Source organism: Chinchilla lanigera, unplaced genomic scaffold, assembly GCF_000276665.1.
Source record: "Chinchilla lanigera isolate Chin_1 unplaced genomic scaffold, ChiLan1.0 scaffold00006, whole genome shotgun sequence".
NCBI lineage: Eukaryota > Metazoa > Chordata > Mammalia > Rodentia > Chinchillidae > Chinchilla > Chinchilla lanigera.
In genome coordinates this window covers 39,707,073-39,728,453 of record NW_004955407.1, presented here as the reverse complement: position 1 = coordinate 39,728,453, position 21,381 = coordinate 39,707,073, and the positions used below count along the sequence as shown (strand labels likewise).

Here is a 21,381-nt window from a genome sequence, read left to right as displayed (position 1 = left end):
GGCGGGGCCGCTCGCGGGCCGTCGGAGCGCGCGGCTCCCTCTGCCCGGTGTGCTCTCGGCCCGCGAGGCTGTGCGAGTTACACACAGGAGCACGGGACCAGGAAGGCGGTGGCCCTGGCTCCACTTCCGATCTTTCTGCCCCGGTCTCCTCTCTGCGCCCACCCCACCTGCACCCGGCCCTTGCCTGGCCTCCCGAGCACGGCCATCGCGTGCCTTTCCTCCACTCCCAAGGGCTTTCCGAATTTCAGAAGCGTGCTCGCAGCCGGGGATTTCCCGGTGCGCTGGCTTCCGCGCCCCGCTGACGCCCTGAGCCGGGGTGCTGCGCGCTCCTCGGGGCGCTCCCGTTTACTTTTCGCCGGCCCCGCGAATCCAAAGTCCGTTTCCCAGGCGGGAGCAACGGCGACTCGGGACGGGGCGCGCAGGCTGTGGAAAAGGAAAGAAAGACGTTTGTTCCGTGTTTAGTGGAAAACAACTCCCTGCCCGGGAAGGACGGCGGGGTCGGAGGTGAAGTCACCCAAAGCGCCACACCTACCGCAGTCGCGGCCCCGCAGGGAGCGAGCGCCTCTCCCCAGGAGGGGTGACGGCGGTGGGGACACCGATCTGAGGTCCTCGCCCCGGCCCCTGCGGGGAGCTCGCGCCCCAGCGCAGCAGCCGGCAGCCCCGGCCTCTCCCTCACACCCTGACTGTAAAATCGCCCTCTGCGAGGGAGGGGAGCAAATGGTTATTTTACGTTTGGAGCAAAAGGAATGAACTTTTAACCGAGACTTCGAGAATACATGGACTGCTGGATGTATGTACAAAGATAACTTGAAAGTAAACACAGTCATTATTTTGGTGGGAAAAAATGAACTGACTGGAAAATGAGTCATCTACCCCATTTCCGGGCTTCAGCGGAGCAGGCACCTTTCTCCCCAAAGCTCTCCCGGCCGGTGACTAACTGCTCGAAGCAGTCAAGTAATAAAACACTCCAATTTCATTTATTTAATCATCTGTGTGCTTCACTCCACAAATATTTACAGAGTGTCTGCTACAAGCTCAGCATGGGACACCGGGGTCCTGAGCCAGAGCCCGCCCCCAGCTGCTGCGGACGAGACAAAGCTCACCTGGGGACTGGCGGGGGAAGTCCCCGTGTCCCCTGCAGAGCTCCCCATACTTAATGCTCTCTCCCCCGAGAGGCAGCTGGCTGATCACAAAAGGGAAGCAGAAGCCGTGGAAGGAATCCCGAAGGCAGCCTGGCCCTCGGGGACGCAGGACAACGCCTACTTTCATCTGAAGCCTCTGTTCCTGGACAGCGAGGGGCACACTTCCAAGCAGAAGAGTGAAGTTCTGCAGCCAGATGTGGCAGCGCACACCTGTAATCCCAGCCCTCTGGGAGTTCAAGCCCAGCCCGGGCAACTTCGGGATTTAGTGAGACCCTGTCTCAAAAAGTACAAACGGAGGGGCTGGGGATTTAGCTCAGCGGCATAGCGCCTACAAGGCAAGCGCAACGTCGTGAGTTCAATTCCCGGTACCGGAAAAAAAAACAAAACAAACAAACAAAAGAAAAAGTACAAACGGGCGGGGATGTAGCTCAGTGCGGAGGCCCTGCAGCCAGTCCCTGGTACTGCCCTCACCAAGGTAAGTATACAGCAGGTCCACAGAGAGGGAGGCATTTCCAACATCAGGAAGTGGGTCACTGTGCCCACTGGGCATCCGACTGAAGATGCCCATCACCGTGAGGGTTCTGGCAAGGCCGCCGAGGAACCTGTGAGGTGGCCACGTGTCGGCGTGGTCAGGATGAGACGGCCACACAGGAGGGCGCCAGGCACAGGGCTCCGGCTGCGGCCTGGCCTGGCCGCTGGGGGAGGAGGGGTCGGCCACAGACACTGGGGCGTCGCCCGCGTTGGCAGCCTGTCCCGCAAGCTGCGTTTCTCCTGCACATCTCCTCTTCCTAGAGCTCCAGCGTCGGGGTTCCTCCCACACCGGCCGCTCCGGGAGCTCATCTAAGTGGAGGACCCCGGGCCCCAGGGTTCTTTCTTCCGCAGGCCTGTCCCTCCTTTGCCTTGCTGCAGACGAGGGGCCCTGCGGCAGGGGAGCGGGGGCCAGCGGTGGACGTGCCGCCCCTCACTTGGGGCTGGGCCCCGTTGCATTCTCCCGGGGATGCGGGAAGGTAGCGCCTTCTTCAGAATGGGGTGGATTCCCCTGAAATGCAGTGTGCCGCCTGTGCCAGGCGGTGGACAGCGTGGCCATTTATTATCACTGGGGTTTTAAACGGTCACTGCACCCCTTGGGGTCTCCACAGCCACTGCCACCCCTGCAGTCCTGCAGCTCAGCTCCCCCTGGGCGCAGAGGAGGCAGCGCCCCAGGGCTCACCCCGTGTGCGCCCTGGCACCCCCAGCCTCCTTCCTGCCGCCCTCCCCGGTGCAGCAGCGCCTGCCTCGACTTGCAGGCCCTCCCTGAGAATTCGCCTCGAGTGTTGTTTGTCAAAGAGCACAGCTAGTTCACAGCAGGGATTCGGGCTTCCTCTATTCCGCAGAAGAAGGGTTTGGGAGAGGAGTGGCACCGGACTGGGGCTCCTCCGGGGGCCGGGCCCGCCCCGACTTGGGCTCTCCCTCCAGCATGGGCTCTGTTTACGCAGACGCCGCCCTCTGTGGAGCCGCCCTGCCGGGCCCAGGGCTTGGCCGCCGCCTTTCCCACGGCCCTCCTGGGCGGCTGGCTCCTCCTGCACCTGGGACAGCTGCAGCGGCAGGCCCTCCAGGAGGCGCGCGCGTCTGGGGCAGGAGGAAGCGGGCAGGGCAGGATTATTCTTCTACGGTGACAGTGAGGCCTGGAATCTCCTGCACGCCCACCGCCTCTCCCGGCCCTCCGAGTCATCCTCTTCCAGGCTCCGGAAAGCCCCCATCCGGATGCCCTGCCCCCTCTCTGCTTCCCCAGTCTACCCGGGAGACCCCTGCCTTCGCCCTCCAGGCCACACCTCTCCTCCAAGCTCCACCCCCAGATGTGACGCATGTCTGCCCTGGGGATGGACTAGGATTTTCACCCCAAGACGGACTCCCTACCCCGCCCCCCAGCACCCTGAACAATGTCTCAGCGAATGAGTGCCGCATCCGAAGCCCGGCGCGGGGTAGTTCCTGTCCCCTCCCCTCCTGGGCTCTGTCCGCCTAAGGGGAGGTCACAAGAGGCCGCCCACAGGGACGGCACCTTCTCTACCCAGACAAGATGAGACTGGGGGGGGAGGGGGGGAGCACTGCCTGCCCTCCTTGCAGAGCCCCTCCTGGGCCCTGCCCGCCACCAGCAATCCCTGGATGCTCGCCCGACATCTCCACGCGCATCGCCAGCCCCTGCAGGGGGTGACCTCGCTCTGCAGTGAGCCCAGGCGTGGCCAGAGCCGGCAAGGACCCTGGGCAGTCCGTGTGGGCCCTGGTGGGGTCGGGATCCAGCTCGGATCCCTGTGGATGTGTCACTCAGTGCCACCCTGGCTTCCTTGTAAGGATCCCACCGGGTCACCACCCATCACCATGGCACTTAGACCCTGGCTGGTTCCACTCCCAGGTCCCACAGTATCAGCACAGGTCTGCACCCCCTGGACTCTGCCAGGGCCAGCTCTCCCCTGGCCAAGCCGCTCCTCCTGGGCAGAGGCTGGGCTCTGCCCACAGACCCACGCCCCGGCCATGTCTGGGAGGGGAAGGAGCAGCACTCTAGCCTCAGCTGGGTCCTGCTACTTGGCTCCTCCAGCTTTCCCCCCGCCGCTGGTGGTCCGCCGGGGCGCAGGGCCTTTGCACAGGCAGGGCCTGTTGGGAAGGCTCTGTCCTGCGACAGCACACACCCGCCGTCATCTGCCCTCTCTCACCCACTCGGCCCACCACTGCCCTCAGTTCTGTCTTTGACAGGCAGATCAGTGCCTGGCTCCTCCGCTGACCCGGCCCTGACAGCAGGCCAGGCGGCTTCCTTCCGCTCCCCGTCACCCACGGGCCCTGCAGCCCCTCTCCGATATGCTCACCCCGATATTGGACGCCTACCCTGCGTCCCCTCGTTCTGCTCCACGGTCACCTTCCTGGGCGATCTGACCTTAAACAGCTGGACGCCACCCTCCAAAGCACAGGAGTCGGGGCACGGGCCTCTCCCTGGGGCCCCAGAGCAAGGCCTTCTGGTTCTGAAAGGAGGCCCATTTGGGTTCCCTCCAGAGCGCCCCCACAGGGCGCGGTGGGTACTGCAGGTGTCGCCAAACTCCCTTTGTAGGTGGCACACTTCCTGCCCGGGCCATCCGGGTACTGCGATCCTCACCCAAGAGGGTGACCAGGAGTCCCTGGTTACGTACTTAGGACCAAACTACTTTAAAACAGTCCTCAAGAAGTGAAACGTTAAAATTACCATATCAGCCAGTAATTCTACTCCTCGGGGTGCTAGCAAAAGAACAGAGACTATTCGGGCGCACACCTGTCACTCCAGCCCTTGGGAGGCTGAGACAGGAGGATCTCTGTGAGTTGGAGCTTGAGCTACATAGTGAGTTCAAGGCCAGCCTGAAATACATATTGAGAACCTTTCTCAAAAAGGAAAAACAAAAACGGAGCCATTGGAAACGGGTACGCAGCGGACGCTCGCACCACGACATTCCTACAGCAATATTCACTGCGGACGGTGGGGGCGCCCCAGGTGTCTGAAGGGGAGCGGATGCGGCCTTTCCTTTCCTATGGGTGGGACGAATCACCCGAGAGATGAGGGCGGCGCCCCGGGATCAAAACACCCCCTAGAAGCGCCACCTCTGACCCCACGGGATGCTGGGGAGACCCAGATGGAAAGCCGAGCAGTCGTGCGGTACCGCGGACGCGCACAGCCAGCTGCACGTTTCTAAGCGTTGGATTTAGGCTGCGTGACTTTCGCCTTAAGTGAGGCCTGTCTCAAAATGTAAAAAGGGTTGGAAGAGGGGCTGGAGATTTAGCTCAGTGGCACAGCGCTCGCCTGGCAAGTGCAAAGTCGCGAGTTCGATTCCCGGTACCAGGAAAAAAAAAGAAAAGGTTGGAAGGTAGTTCGGCTCAAAGGCCCTGGGCTCAAGCCCCAGCAACCCCCGCCCCCACCAATAAAAAGATGGAACCGTGGTGCACTCCTGGTTGGACCCGAGCCTCTGCGTCCCAGGGCTTCAGTGTTTGCCTCGCTCTGATGGATTTTAAGGAACCGATGCGCTCTTCCGAAGAACAAGAAGTGACTGAGCGGACTCGCCGCGCAGGTCGCGTGGCCGTTCACCGCAGCAGCCTGGTCTCCCAGGTGACTTGGCACGCGCGTTGGGATCGCAGGCGCCGCCCTGACGGGCTCCCTGCTGTGCCGAGGCTGTGTGCAGCCCAGGCTCCCAGCTGGGCCTTCCTGGGCTGGGCGCCGGCTCTGCAAACTGCCCAGGCACAGATGGGCGTCCGCCTGGGCTGAGTCACTCGGGGTCTCCCTCCCAAACTGAGAGAACGCAGCTCACACCCTTTTTCCACCGCACCCCGGAATCAGGGTTTTCAAAGGCCACGTCCTTGTGATGTTCTCCAGCAGGGCTGTGAGGATCGGCCGTCAGCGCGCTCTGCAGCCTCTCTCCGGACTGAGACGCCGGCAAAGGAAGTCAAATGAGGCGGAGCTGACAAGCCCCTGGACAGCAATCACCCCGCTTCCGGCAGCCCTGGCCCGGAAGGCTCCTCCAGGAGGATCTGCAGAATAAGCCGCAGGCTCACAGACAAGGTGGAGAACTACTCAGCCAGGAAGAAGGACACTCTTGAGCCTCCTGTAGGAAAGGACCGTAAAGTGCTGGGGACAGAGGCGTGCAGGGGCCGACGCCAGGAGCTGGGGTGGCCCCGAGGTCAGGCGCAGGCCTTCATGATGAAGGTCTCCCCTTTCAGGACACAGTAAACTATGTGGGGCAGTTCAGCCGCGGTTCTTCTCTGGGCTGCAGATAAAGGCCCTCAAATGGAAGCCAAGGGCTGTAAAACTCGATTCATCAAGAACTGAGAGGGAGACACAGCTCCGCCCAGAGCGTGGAACCCACAGCGGGTTGCAGCCGCCGCTCTGGCCGCACACCAAAGGCGAGCCTGAGCCTGGCAGGGTCAGCTTGACCACCGCGCGCATGCTCCACTCAGATGTTTAAGCCCCGGCTCCCTCTGAGGCCATGGGATGGGCTGATTCCATCTGCAGTGTGACACCAATGCCACGCAGGTGGAGAAGCTGGAGAAGTCTTTTTATTACTGTTATTATAACCTTTAAATTAAAAAACAAAAACATAGCCAGGTGTGATGGTGCATGCCTGTTACCTCTGCATTCCTAGGGAGGCTGAGGCAGGAGGGTCGCTGCAAGTTTGAAGCCAGCCAGGGCTACAGAGTGAGACCCTGTGTCAAAAACCAAACCAAAGACTTTTTTTTTTTTTAATTTCTTTTTTTTTTGTTTTTTTTTCTCTGGTACCGGAACCGAACTCACGACCTTGCGCTTGCCAGGCAGGCGCTTTTGCCGCTGAGCTAAATCCCCAGCCCCTACCAAAGCAAAAACTTAAAGACTAATATGATAAGGACAAATAAAAGTGTCGTGTCTTTTCACTTCTACGATCATTTGACATCACGAAGACTATTTCTTATGAACTGTTTTCTACTTAACCAGCACGTGCCATTATTCAGTAAGACAGCTGATCCCCGAAGGGCTTGAATGGTCGTGTTTCACTGTTCGCTGACCAGGAACAAAGGTTACAACTGAAACAAAATGAAAGAATTGATCTGTGATCCTGTCGATAGCACCCTATCGTGGGGGATCAGGATTTCCAGGTCTCATCAGGACGAGGAAATGCCAGGTGCGGACTCCAGGTGGTTAGAATAAAGTTGATTGCTTGTTTGATGTGTTAAGGCCTCTGCGGCCACGGAAGAATGTTTTGCCCCAACACGTAGAAAACAATCTGGTTTAAAATCAGAGAGGCTGGGAGCCCTTCCTCCTCCCCACAATCCTCCCGTGCTGGGGAAAATTCTTCTCCTTATCTCCTCAGACCATGATGTTAGACTTCATATTTTGTCTCTAGGGAACTCAGTAGATAATTTTAACCACCTTCTAACATGAGTCACATGGAAAGTGAAAGCCACTTTTCAAACAGCCCAGCAGTGATGATCAGATAGTTCCACGATTATCTCCTAGTGCCAGGCATGGCGGCACGCTCAGGAGGCTGAGGCAGGAGGATCGCTAGGAGTTTGAGGTCATAGCAAGACTCTGTCTCAAAAGTCCACGCTCCCCTCCCATAAAACCAAATAAAATGGTTATCTTGGTGATTGTACCCTTGGGCATTTACCACAGAGTAATGACCACAGAGACTCATTCACAGATGCTCCCAGCAGCTTTTGCTGGTAATGGCTGGGATTGAAATACCCCCAAATGCCCTTCAGGGGGCAAGCAGTCCAACGAGCTGGGACATGGCATTGTGTAGACCCAGGAGGGAGCCCTTGGTCGTCACGACTGTGGGGGGGTGGCATCCAAACCATCGCAGGGAGGAGTTGCTTGGATTGTTCCTGGCCTTTGTTTACATTTATTTCTTTTTGTTTAGATGTTTGTTCTGTTGTTTTGAGACAAGGTCTCACTACATAGCCCAGGCTGGCCTCAAACTCTCAGTGATTGTCCTGCCTCAGCCTCTTGAGTGCTGGGATGACAACTGCGTGCCACCACATGTGGATCTTTAAGAAGATTTTTGAAACTCACTGTGAAGGGTAAACAGCTGTTTGGGGTTCAGCCCACAGTGACGTTCCTTTTGGATGTGGAGTAAAAGCCCAGAGCCTGGGTATGGGGCAGGCGGGTATGGACATAAAATCCAACCTTACAACCTGCCTGCAGCGTGAGCTGCTCTGCCACTGACCCACTTTGCCACCCACGCTGACCGGCAGCGACGTCCACTCCATAGCGCAGGATTCCTGACCTGTTCCATGGACAGGTGGGTCTTGAGACCATCCTCACCAGGGCTGCAGCAGCTGTGAGGAATGTGAAATCCAGAGCAGAGACTTTTATTTCATTTTGTTTTTGTTGTTTGACAAAAGGGTCTCACCATAGTGCCAAGGCTGGCCTTAAATTGAAAGTCCTCCTGTTTCAGCCTCCCCAGTAGCTAACATGACAGGCACATACCATGTCTGGCCAAGAATTTCAGCTGGGCGTGGTGGCGCATGCCTATAATCACAGCATTCGGGAGGCTAAGGCAGGAGGATCACTGCAAGTTCAAGCCCAGCTTGGGCTACACAGCAAGATTCTGTCTCAAAACAAACAAACGATTCAGGGCTTCAGCGCTTTCCATAATGAGGAGAGGAAGTCATGCGCGTCTCTGCATGCCCCTCTGACTTTCATGGCGCTCCTCTCTTTGCACTGATGCAGATTTCCACTTGGTGTCAGCTCCGCTCCATCCACAGATGCTCCGGAAGCTTCCTGGACTGCAGGTCTCCCAGCCTTCGTGCGTCTGGGAAAGTCTGAGTCTGGGCTTCTCGTTTGAGAGATAGTTTGGCTGAGTATAAAATTCCCAGTGACAATTGCTTTCAGCACTTTATTGTTTTCAGTTTTTATTTTTCCGTGTGCGCCTGCGTGTGGCACAGAACGTCTGCCTTCCTCATGCGGAGTTGGTGGCTGCAGCTCCCTTGCCCTTTCCATCCGCTCCTCTGGTCGCTTTCGCGTCTGAGAAGGATCTGTCTCCCTACTCCCTGTTAGCTGTCTGTTATTTTGCTCTTTATTTAGACTTTGGGTTTCTCATACGAGAAAAGCTATGTGGATTTTAATACGGTGTGTTGATTTATTTCACTTAACATAGTCTCAAGGTGCATCTGTTTTCCTACAAATGACTCAAGTTTATCCTTCTTTATGGCAGAATAGTTCTCCATGGTGTGTAAATACCACACTTTCTTTATCCATTCATCTGTCAGCGGACATGTGGGTCACTTCCAAGATTGAGCTATTATGAGCTATGCTACTATAAATATGGGTGTGCATGAATCACTGTAATGTGATGTCTTTAACTCTTTTGGGAAGATACCTAGGAGGGGGACAGCTGGCTCCAATGGAATTTCTAGCTTTAGTTTTTTGAGGAATTTCCATACCGATCTCCACAGTGGTTGTACTGGTTCACATTTCCACCAGCAGTGTAGAAAGGCTGCTCCCCTCACCCCTACCCCTGCAGCCTTGCTGGCTTTGTTGTTATCTGACTTCTTGATGGTAGCCATTCTTTCTGAAGCAAGACAGAGTCTTGTTGTTTAAATTTGCATTTTTCCGAAGTTCGAGATGTTGGACACTTTTTATGTATTTATGGGTTGTTTGTGCCTCTGCGAAGCGTCTATTCATTTCACTTGTCCATTTTTCTGACGGGGTCTTTTGTTCTGGAGGTCTGAGTTTCTAAGTTCCGCACACATTCTAGATGTGAGTCTTCTGTCTGAGGAGCGGCTGGCCACATTTTCGCCATGCTGCAGGTGGTCTCTTCGCTCTGCTCCTTGTTTCCTTTGCCGTGCAGCAGCGTTTGAACTGGATTGTATGTCACTTGTTGATTCTTGGTGCCGTTTCTTGTGCAAGTGGGGTTCTGGTTGGAGAGCTTCCCACACTTCAAGGGTGCTGCCCGGCTGTCTTCTGGGTTGTTTTCCATGATGGGGATCTGGCTGCCATGGCTGACTTTGCTCCTCTGGACATAATCAGTCTTCCCACAGGATGACTTCAGGTTATCTTCTTATCACTGGCTTCAAACAACTTGATCATTATGCGCCTGGACAAAGTTTTCTTTATGATTCTGGTGCTTGGGGCTCACTGAGCTTTTTGAACATGTATAGTTTTTACCAAATATGGGAAGGTTTTGCTCATTGTCTCTTTGTATGTTTTCCTCCTCTCTCTTTCCTTTGGAGTGGTCCCTCACTCATCAGTGCTTGGCTCACCGCCAGCCCCACCCCAGCTCTTTTGTGTGTGTGTTTCATTTTTCAAACAATTTTTTTATTATTTTGGCTTTTTGAGATGAGGTTTCACCATGAAGCCCAGGCTGGCCTCAAACTCACAGTGATCCTCCTGCCTCAGCCTCCGGAGTGCTGGGATTACAGGTGTGCCCCACCACACCTGACTGTGGTTCACTTTTTGTTAGTTTTTATGGCTCTAAATTCACTGATCTTTTCTTCTACAATGTCTGAACTGCCGTTAATTTGACCCAGCGTATTTTTCATCTCGTCACAGAAGTTTTCATCTCTAGTTCAATTAGCTTTGCCTTTTAAAAAATATGCCTGCCACGCCTGTATGTTGTTCAGCCTTTCCTCTGGACTTAGCACTGGAGAGAGATAATCCCTCTCTCAGTGTCTGTCCACCAGCCCATCTCTCCTGAGTCGGTTCTGGGTGGGTGGTTTAGCTCCTCTCCTCGGGTCAGACTTGCTCAGTCTTTTCTGGGAATTTTGACTGACCGCCCTCCTGGGTTTCACAGTGGTGGGTACTGGATGTGTTTGTCTTCTTACAAGAACCCTTGGGTTTTTTTCTTAGAGTCAGTAAAGCTTCTTGGATGCAGTCTTATGTTTCCATTTTTTTAAAAAAAATTGTATTCTTGTGAGCTGGGCATGGTGGCATGTGCCTATATTCCCAGCTATTTGGGAGGCTGAGGCAGGAGGATCACACGTTCAAGTCCTGCTGGGCAGCTTCGTGAGACGCTGCCTCAGCATGAATTAAATGGGCTGCAGAGGCAGTTCGGTGTGAAGGCCCTGGGTTCGAACCCCAGTACCAAGAAACATAAAATGAAAGAAAAAGTGAAAGTGCATTCTTGTGATTTACACCATGGTGTCTCCATCTCTGTTAGTTGTATCTGTTCTTTTTCGTGACACCTAAAAGCGGCCACGTGTGCGGGGCACAGGTGCAGCCCAGGCACGGGCGCTGTCGCCCCTTTCTGCCTCCTCCCTGCCCGGAGCCTTGGGACTCACGCTCTCAGGTTTGCTTTCACGCGTTGTTGGGCGGGATCGTGCGGACCGCGGGAACTCGCGCGCCCGTCAGCCCTGCCCGGACTGCCTGCTTTGAGTTGCTCTGGCTGTGGGAACCGGCTTTCCTCCCGCGCATGCGCGGCCAGGGCGCCCGCGGAGTCTAGCGCGCCCCCTGCTGGTCGCCGCGCCTCTGCACCGCTCCGTCCTCTCCTGGACTCGGCCTGTGTCCACCTGCCCTGGCTCCCTCGGCCCTGCCGCTGGGGGCGCCAGCCGCAGGCTGGGCAAGGGCAGGGCTTCCTCGCAGGTTTCCCATCCCCACGGCCCACTGTCCTTCCCTGGAGGTCCTACCTGGCAACGCGCTCCACCCGGCTGAGATCGCACGGCACGATCGCACGTGCCCCACGATCCCACTCAGTGATCACCTGGCGGACTCAGCACGCAGCACCGTGCTGCACAGGGACTGAGCTCCAGGCAGGCCGCGTTGGGGGGTGCTGTGCCGGGCGGGCTCGGGGGCGAGGCTGAACCAGCCCGGGGTGCTGCCTCCCGGAGCTCGGGAGGAGCGGGAGGCCGCGGAGACAGAGGGCAGGCGCAGGCCGCCGTCAGACAGGCAGCGGCCGGGCGCCGGGGTAGCCCGGGAAACGCCCGCTCCCGCTCCCCGCGGGACCTCCGTGGCCGCTCTTGTGAGCGGGGGACGGGCCACGCTGTGAGGGAGGGACAGGTGTCGGACCCTGCGGGCTGAGCCTTGAGCTCGGGAGCGGGAGGGCGGCAAAGCACTTCGCAAGCCGCGCACTTTGGTGCAGGCGCGGGCGGGCAGGACCCCAGCTCTGGAGCCCTGGGCGGACCGGGCACCTGGTGGGCCAGGCTGCTGCCCAGTTAGGCCCGGGGAAGTTCGGTTTGGGCAGCAGGAGGTGGAAGACGCAGACCGTGACTGTGACGGTGACAGCGACCCTGACGCGACAGTGGCCCCGCGGCCGGGGTGCGCTCATCCCGGAGCCTCCGGGACAGCAGGAAGTGTGGGCGCTGAGGGAAGGGGCCTCCAGGGGCGGCTGGACTCTGAGACCCCTTCCCTGCTCCACAGCGCTGCCCTCAGACACCTGGCGAAAACTCAGAGACAAGCAGTGAGCGGGGCAGCGTGTGAAGGGGGCCGCCAGCACCAAGGACGCCGACACCGCCTGAGACGGGCAGCCGGGGGTGGGGGGGGACCCTGGGGTCCGTCTCCCTCTCTAGGGACACAGGGGTCTCCATGGCAGAAAGGGGCCTCCCTGTGGGTCTCTCACATGGGGGCAAGAAGAGCGGGTTGTGGCTCTGGGGGCCAGAGTGGAGGGCCACGTTTCCAGGACACCGGGGACACCAGTACTGGCTTTCAGGGAGCTTGGGGTCCAGGGGAGTCATGGACCCTGGTGGGGGGCACAGGCTTGGGTGGAAGGGTGCCCAGCTGGCCTGTCCAGGCTGCACTGGTGGACCTCATGGCGACACCAGAGAGCAGAGTCCCCGGCAGGCTCCGCGTACCTCAGGACCTGGCTGCTCCCACGTGCGGGGCCAGCTGGAGACACGACTCGCGTCATGCGTCCTCACTGCCTGTGCCTGGGGCGGAGTGGGTCACTGGGGGCCCATTTGTGTTCCCCAGGCCAGCACCAGGCGACAGCAAGGAGGACTTAGGGGGTGCAGTGCCACCTGGAATAGCTATGGCTCATGCAGGTCCTCAAAGACGGGGCAGACAGGCGTTTCCTAACTTGAAAAGGACCCCTGACCCCCAAGAAACCCGAGCCAGCTTGATCAAGCAGTGACCACTGCAGACCTCGGGCCCACAGGGCTCCCCTCCACCCTCCTCTTCCTGTGCCCGGTCCTCGACAGATTGAAGCGACACAGAAAAGGCCACAACTGACTTGCTTGTTCGCCCTCCGCATGGTCCCCAGGAAAGCTCCACGCCTCAGTGTCTCAGGGAGCCTTTCAACTGATCTGGACCTTTCTTAAGAGCAGGACTGGGCGGGGTGGGCCTGGAGATGCCTCAGACAGCAGGAACTAGAAGCATTCTTGGGTCCTGGGGTGAGGGAAAGTACAGGGCACGCTTCAACTGGAAGACTTACTGCAGGAAAAGGCTCACTGCCAAGAGGACAGAGTCTGTGCTCACAGCAACGGGCTCTGCAGGCGATTTGTGAGGGCGATGTGTCTTTTACGGCAATAAAAATTTAAATTTAAAAAAATCTAAAAAAAATATTTAAATTTAAACATTCACTATGTTTTTGATCACCCCTTGTTAATCAAATGCTCGTGACAATTTCCCTCCAATATAAACACGGGTCTGTTCTCACCCACCTGTTTACCCACTATGGCCCCATGTAACTTCCGGCTCCTCCCCAAAGTCAACATGACCCGGAAAGGGAAACATTGAGAAGCCGTCCAGGACATTGAGGCGGCCAGGACAGCGCGGCTAAAGACACTCAGGAAAGAGGACTCCAGAGCGGCTGCAGGACGTGGCCAGGACGGGGGGAAGAGTGTGTGTACTGAGCAGGGGGTTCTGAGAGGATTCTCGGCAATGCGTCTTCCACCGTAGTAAGACTTTAAAATGTAAACCTTTACCCATTTCATCCATCACGACTCGTGCACCAAACGCACCAACACCCCTCGGGGCTGGCTGAGTGTAGACCAGCATTGAAAAACACAGGTCACAGCACCTTTTATTACCGTTACACAAACCAATGTGACAGGAAGTACAGCTTGAACGCTGTTCAAGATCCCACAGGAAATCACAGACACTGCCCACAGCCAGAAGCCAGGCGCCTCAGCCCCCAGGCACAGATGGGGAGACACAGAAGGTGCACGAGGCCTGCCTCCCCGGCAGTGCCCAGGGCGGGGTCACACCCTCACAGGAGGGTGCCTGGCACGCAGCATTCCCTGAGACAACACTTCACCCGCCAGAGCCAGCCCAGGGGCCGCGAGTGACGCGGCCTGCAGCTGTCCCCGCGTCGCCTGCAGAAGCCGCAGTCACACACGTGACCACGGCCCCACCAGTCCCCGGGCTGGGCGGGAACCTCACGGTTTATCAATGTATAATAACCAAGGCAGCATCATGGCATGCCCCGGCCACACAGCTCAAACTAATTCCTCCTTTCAGAATCCATCCTTACATCTTGGATCGAGTGGGGTGGAAGAGTGGCCTGGCCATCCTCTGTCCAGGCGCCTCTTCCATCAGGAGAGCCACACCGTCCACCACTGCACAGTGGACCGTGTGTAGAGCCGCGTACCACGGTGACTGCGGGCCAGGGAGTACCTTGTTCTTTGCTGTACAGTTTCTTACATGCAACCATAGCACCTGCTGCAAGACAACCCCGCCTGCCCCAGACGGGAGCCCCGGCAAGATCCCCATGTCCACGGAACCTTGGAGAGCTCGGCTCCCGGAGGGCCACACCCGCGTGTGTAAGCGGGTGGCGGCAGGGCATGGGCCTCACAACCTAAATTAGGGTCTTTGAAAACATCAGACTCAGCCTTGCTCTAGGCACAAAAACGACGTCTTTAAAAAAAATAAAACTGTGCCCCAGAAGGCCTCTGTTTCAGAGTGAAGAGGAAAAAGGATACAGGCCAGCCAGGTTTCACCAGAGCCCCACACGCCTGTCTGGCTTCTTTTCTAAGTCATTCGCCCTGAAACTTCTGCAGATGCAAAAAAAAACCTTTGCTGATTGTACAAAAATACCCTGGAGCCTGGGGTCGCCTGCCGATTCCAGGGTCGGCTGCCTGGACTACTCCGGCCTGGAAAGTACAAACAACATTTTAGAAAAAAAACCACCCCTAGCCGGAGCTGGCTTGTGAAACTAGGATGTAGAAAGCAGCCAGTTACAGTCATAAATAACATAAAAATAATTATAAATTAAAAAGTCCAATAGTTGCCCCCCCCCCACCGCCGTGAGTTCCATGAGGACAGGAGATGGCAGTGCAGACACGGAGGGGGTCCCCGTCCTGGGCTCTGCAGTCCCGACCCCCTGTGGGAGGGAAGACCCCCGTGCTCCAGAAAGCACGCACCGTACACGTTCCAGCCCTGCCCTCCACAGCTTGCTGTGTGGAATGAAGTTAAGGATCACACGGACCCCTTCTCTCGGCACTACCAGCTGGCTCCCTGCTCATTTTATTCTGAGCCAGTCTCACTACGGAGCCCAGGCTGGCCTTGGACTCACAGTGATCCTCCTGCTTCAGCCTCCCCAGTGCTGGGATCGCAGGTATGCACCACTATGCCTGGTTCTGCCACCTATTCACTGTGTATCTTCTTCTGGGCCCCAAAAGAACAGAAGAAGAACAGAAGAGTGGGGACAAGCAGTGACCAAGGACAAATAAAGCACGTCTCCTTATGTTTTGGACAGTGTGAAAGATGGACCAGAACAATCCAACCACACTTCCTTCTGCTCGGTGTCCAGTGCTGCTGGCTACGATCGCATGACACACACGCGAGGTGGCACGTTTCCCCACGGCACCCTCCCGTCACGAGGCAGTTAATGTTTCTGCTGCTGAGCTGACCTCACCTGCTTCCAGACCGGCAGGAAAATGCGCTCTGTGCATTTCTGAAACAGCTTTGCTTCCCCCCAGCAAGAGCCGGACTCATCAACACTCTTAGAGGAAACTGGTCTTCGAACACATCCCCCCTTGGAACCAGGGCTCACACGGAAAGAGAACACGGATTCGTCCACCCTTCAGTTTGGGGCTGCAGCCGGGCTCCAGCCACAATAAATACACCTGGGCAGGAGAGAACCTGAGACGGCTCCGCAGCATCGGGGAGCCCCGGGCTCATCCTCACCCTGGGCCCAGCTGGCAACCACGCTGATCCCAACCAGGGCCCTGAACTAACAGTGCAAATGACTTGATCACGTTCAAATAGTTAAAAACACACTGGCCACACGGGGGCTTGAGCACATGTTGAATACAGTAAAAAGGAGAAGGAAAAAGCTACTGAAAACCAGCTGCCAAATACCCCAGATGCCTTTCTCACCCGAGCTGGTGGCCTCGTGGGGGCCCTGGCCCAGGCGGAGCCTGCGGGGCCCGGTCATGCGCTGTCACACTGCGTCTCACCACTGGCCCAGGCCTGCAGGTGTTCCACAACCCAGACCCAGCTCATGCTGGGGGAAGAGGACAGAAGTCCCTTCAGCTGAAAACCCCCGACGAGAACTGCCGCTGTGGTGCCGCCCCCGGACACCGTGTGGGTTTACACAGTAACTGAGCTCTAAGGAAAACAGAGCAAGACAGGGTCCTGCTTCTCTCCCCTGTCCCGCCCAAGCTCTGCGTCAGGCACACGGTCCTGGGGCCACTGTGCCTCCTGGAGAAGGCGAACCAGGGATGGAGCTCTGCACTCCTGCCTGCCAGGGCCGGTGCACCGAGCTGGGCGTGGAGGCGGCTCTGCAAAGCTGGCTGGCCCTCCCTACGATAGTGTTTTGGTATCCAGCAAACGAGCCCGAGCCCCCAGACCCTCGGGCCCGGCGCAGCGGCTCAGTAGCTGTACATCTGCGGCTGCTCTGCCTGCGCCTGCGGGGGCGCGGCCTGCTGCGGGGCAGCGGGAGGCTGCGGCGGGGGCAGCACGTCCGTCTGGGGCACAGCCCGCCACGTGAGTGGGTGCTGCTCACTGAGCTGGTTCCCCAGGGGCGTGATGGAGTTAACCAGTGTGGTCAGGTTGATGAAATGGGCCACGGACTGCGGGTTCGAGGCCTCGGGCTGGGGGTGGATCTGGACCTCACTGGGCCGGTTGTGCAACATGGCGGAGCCGCTGACGGTGTCAAAGGTCACGGTCAGGATGGAGTTGTCCAGCTGGAGCTGGCGTTCAGGGGTGGTGAGATGCCCCACGGCCACCGGCTGCAGGTTGGTAAACTGAGTCCCGGCCGCGGTGGTGATAGGCGTCATGGTGATGTTGGTCAGGCCCACGGAGCTGGACGGGGTGGTCACACTGGGGTCCCCCAGGGTCACCACCACCTGGAAGAGACACAGCGAGGCTGTGAGTTGGCTCTGCTAAAGCGACCGCGTTGCGTGCACCCGCACAAAGCACCAGACGCAAGCGGCCCTCAGGGCAGAGGACACCGGGTCAGCTTTGTCCTGGAGAACGATCCCGTGGGGAAGACTGGCAAGGCAGGAGGGAGGCTCCCAGAGCAACGGCACCCAGTGGAGAATCACACGCGTCCCACTGGCCAGAACGACAAGAAAGCCAGGCAGAAGAGGACGGGAGGCAGACTGCTCTGCACCTTGCTCTACGCCCGGGGGGCGGCGGGGAGGAACACCCCAACGCCACGGCTAAGCGTGGCTGCCCTCCCAATCCCGGCACAGAAGCAGCACTCCAGCGGGTGCTGGGCGACACAGGGCAGGTGCGCAAGCACGTCTGCGGGCGACATCGCCATCTGCAAGGGCGGGAGGTGCACAGCGCTGGACGGTCTGGGGTAAAGCTCAGGCCCAGGACCGGAAGTGACAGCGTGAGCACGAAGCAGGGTTCTGCTAACGCAAGCAGGCTTGGACAGTGCATCCGGGCCTGGCCTGGCACCCTGTCTGCGGGCCCTCGGACGGATGGCTCTGGCTGCCCTGGGGGGCCAGAAATGCCGGGGCTGCCCCTCTGTAGTGAAGGGACGTGCATCGCAGGAACCCACCTGCCAAGTCCCAAGCTGCAAACCCCAGTTCCCAGCTGGGGAGATGTCGTCCCTTCACGTGCCAGGGTAGCACGCTGCTCTTACAATGGCATGTGGGATTTCTCAGTTGGCAAGTGGCAAGGCTTATGTGAAAATTGGAACACGAGTGCTGATTTCCGACATGCAGAGCGCCCGCACCCACCTGGTGTGCTGAGGGGCAGCGTCCCGCACGAGAGGACTCACACCTGCCGTGCACCTGCTCTCCCCCCGCTGAGCACTTGCCCTGCACGGACCTGCTGGATGCTCTGCACGGCCGAGCTGGTCTCGTCACCCACGCTGCCCGTGAACTCGGGCTCCTTCTCCGGGTACTCGCTGAAGGTGGCATCCTCCGGCCCTGGCGCACCGGCGTCCTCCTCAGGCTTCTGCTTCCGCTTGTGGCTGCGCTTGGCAGCTTTCGCGTGCTTCCCCTCCGCCAGCTCCTCCTGCTCCAGGTTCAGCTCGGGCTGCGGGGAGGCTGGTTTCAGCCAGGGGCCGCTCACCCAGCTGTGTGTGGTGGCGGCGACTGCAATTTGTGCTGGAACGTAAATATCCTTAAAAACCAGTTTGCTTTTGTGCATTTTTATTTTTTGGTGATACTGGTGACTGAATCGAGGCCTCCACACTGAGCTTCAACCCTAACCCTTTCAAAATTTTGAGACAGGGTCTCACTACGTCACTCATTGCTCAGGCTGGGCTTGAACCTGTGATTCTTTCTGCCTCAGCCTCCCAGAGCTTTGGGATACAAACTCATTTTTTAAAGCCACTGGGAAAAGGGCAATGTTTCTGCCCTGGGGCGCTCAGACCAAGGAAGCTGCTTTCAAGTACAGGCGTTCTTTCCCCAAGGCGGAAACTAATTTATTTAGAAAACAATATCGGACGTCAATGCGTTGGACCACATAAACTGTAGAGCTATCTCCGGGACAGAAAAGGGGGCCCACGGAGTGCTGCCACCTCCGCTTCTGTCCAACTATCCAGCGCAAGGCGCACACGGCCAGTCCTCCAAAACACGCCCGCACGAGGCTGGCTTGCGGGGCCGCATGGAGGCCGGGTCGGGTGACATCGAGACCTCTGCCCGGAACCCACTGTCTCCTGCTCCCCGAGCCACCTTCACGGCTTGTCCCCTGGCGGCGTGCATGCTGGCCAGGGAGCAGTCGTGGGGGTGCCCTCCCCTCCACTAAGAAACGGCTCGGGGGTTTGCGGCTGGGCCAGGGTGTCTGCAGGCCTGACCCTCGACCCAGCCACCCTGGCAGCTGCTGTCGTGGGCACCCTTCTTGGCACACAGGTGCAGACTGACCCCCGATCCTGAGGGCACGCGTGTGCGCTTTGTAATAAAAAAAGATGCTCTGCAGCGGGGAAGGGGACCGGGCGGCAGGAAGGGAGGAGGAGAGGGCGGGGAAGTGAAGACGTGTGATGTGAGTGCACCGCTCCCCGCGAGGGGCCTGATCATTATGCACCGCAAGCGTGGGCTGATGAAAACCCAGACATTACAACGGCATCGGCTATCCACTGCTTTATGACCTAAGTCCACCTGATACGACTAAACTTCCTCGGCTGAGGACCACGCGATTCCGCTAAGCTTTTGTGGAAACCACCCGTGAAATACACCAGCACTCAAGCTCGAGCCCAGGGCACCGGACAGACGCTCTGGCCTGTTCTCAAGGCCTGGGGAGGAGATGGACCCCAAACCAAGGCACTCAGACGGCACAGGGTGGGCGGAGCACAGACCACTGGCCCGTTTGCCTAGGAGCTCCCTGCCTGCTGCGCTCACCTGGACGATGCCAATGGAGGAGGCGTCGATGGTGGTCGTCTCGGGGAGGTGGTCCAGGTCATCGATCCTCACAGCGAGCACCTATCGGAGTGGTGGGGCAGTGAGAGGACGGGGACCCCGGGCGGCCCCTGCCACGAGGACAGGGACGTGCACCGGCACTGTCACTCCCACAGAGCTACGCACGCTGCAGGTGACCCTCCCCTCAGGGCCGAGGGGGAGCTGCCCAAGTGCCCTGCCCCTCCCCACACCCCGGCTTCAAGTCTTCCCATGGCCCTCCGCGGTGACGTCCCTCTCTGCTGGCCCAGGTCCTGGGGCCTGGACAGGTGATGCAGGCTGGGTGGCCAGAGACCAGCACGGCACCTTGTGCTGCAGCAACCACCTCACCCATGCAGCTGCGCCAGGCCCACGGCTGCTCACGCTGTGCCCCTGCCCTCCCTCCCCAGCTCAGCACCACGGAACTGTGACCCACTGCCTGCCCCTGGCTCAGGTCCTGCCCGAGAACCATCCAACCTTCCCTTCCCTCATTCACACGTTACGGCCACAACTTCATCTACCGAAGGCATAGGCTCAAGGAGAGGGGTCCGGGAGGGCACCCGCCACAGGATGAGCAGGCGAGGCCAGGGAACCGCAAAGATCTGTCCTCGAGGGCTCCTCACCCCAGCAGCTACTCACTATGCAGCCCAAGATGGCACTGCGCTCAGAGCTCCTCCTGCCTCAGCCTCCCAACTGCTGGGATCACCAGTGTGCACCACCACACCAACTAATTTTTGCTTGGCTAACAGAAGTGAAATGGAAAGCTAGGTACCGCGGCCTGGGGCGGGGCTCATGAAAGACAGCAGTGCCTGCTGCTGGGGACTTACACTCGACCCGCCTTGGATACATTACATCCAAGCTAGGAGCCCCAGGGGCTGGGGGAGCTCCGCTCCACGGACAGGGCTCCTGCCGGCCTCCCTGGACGGCTGTCTCTGTGACTCTCGCAGTACAAGTGCACGGGACACAGTAAAATCAACAGCAGCTTTCGGGTCGGTCAGCTCTGCCTGCCCTCCTGACCCGCAGAAGTCCTGCACCACTGCGGCGAGTCAGACACTGTTGTGTGCGCGCGCCTTCACCCCCTGCACGCCCAGGAAGCCTCTCCTCGCAGTGACAGCCCTGCGCCTGTCCCCTCTTCCGAAGCAGATGTCCCTGTGTTTTGGTTTGCTTTTGCAGCACTGGCGATTGAACCCAGGGCCTGCACATGAGCGACACCCCCGCCCCTCAGTGTTTTATCGCTGCCAAGTGGCCACGTTGCCCAGGCTGGGCGAGGACTCGTGAGCTTCCCGCCTCAGCCCCTCCGCACGTCCTGCCTCCGAGCTCGGGTGCCGGGGTCCCGCGCGGCCGGCTCACCTCGGGGTGCTTGCGCCGCATGTGCCGGCTCATGGAGGCGCGCGTGGACACCTTGGTCCCGCACAGCTGGCAGCTCTGCGCCTCCACCTTGTCATGCGTGAGCTGCACGTGCTTCTGCAGCATGTACTCCGTCACATACTTCTTATCGCACACGGAGCACGTCCACTGCTTCCCCACTGCGGGCCCGGGCAGCGGAGGGACAGACAGAGACGGGGTCACTGCGGGGCTGCCTGGCGTGGTCCCCCCTCGTGAGCCTGCTCCGTCCTGCCCCGCCCATCAGGGACAGCCGCACGGTCAGGACGAGCGAGACCAGCGGCCTCCACCCTGCTGGACCGTGCTGCCACCCTGGGGCCATCGGAGGCCCAGGGCTGCGTCCACTGCCCTCTGCCCAGTGCTTGGAGGTCTGCAGCGTTGCGCCCGGCAGCCCTACCTGTGTGGATGAGCTTGTGCGTCTCCATCGTGTTCCTCTCGCTGAAAGTTTTCCCACACAGCTCACACATGAAGTCCTTAATCCCTGCGGGAAGAGCCAGCTGAGTCCCACGGGCCTCAGATGCATTTCAATTTTCTTTCTTTTTTGTCTTTGAGACAGGGTCTCGCTTTGTAATTCAGGCTGGCCTTGAGCTCACTGTGTAGCCCAAACCACCTTGAACTCTCTGCGACCCTCCTGCCTCAGCTTCCCAAGCGCTGTGCCCACAGGCGTGTCTGCTACCACGCCCAGCATAAG

At 58.7% G+C, this 21,381-nt stretch overlaps 1 protein-coding gene across 2 annotated transcripts in view; it reads right to left on the bottom strand.

Moving 5' to 3' along the window:
* Positions 1 to 13,536: 13,536 nt before the first annotated feature.
* The window catches only part of Prdm15 (PR domain containing 15), a 34,161-nt gene continuing 26,316 nt past the window's right edge, over positions 13,537 to 21,381 (bottom strand). Inside the window, exons 19-23 of one of the 2 annotated variants that reach the window (XM_005375846.2) lie at positions 21,088 to 21,171; positions 20,658 to 20,833; positions 19,275 to 19,355; positions 17,761 to 17,970; positions 13,537 to 16,826 (exon numbers count right to left, since the gene is read on the bottom strand). In XM_005375846.2, the coding sequence (XP_005375903.1) occupies positions 16,350 to 16,826; positions 17,761 to 17,970; positions 19,275 to 19,355; positions 20,658 to 20,833; positions 21,088 to 21,171 (1,028 nt within the window). In that variant the 3' untranslated portion in view covers positions 13,537 to 16,349. Of the gene's footprint in view, positions 16,827 to 17,760; positions 18,042 to 19,274; positions 19,356 to 20,657; positions 20,834 to 21,087; positions 21,172 to 21,381 lie in introns of those variants that run through there. The other variant, XM_013505249.1, reaches the window with a different exon arrangement.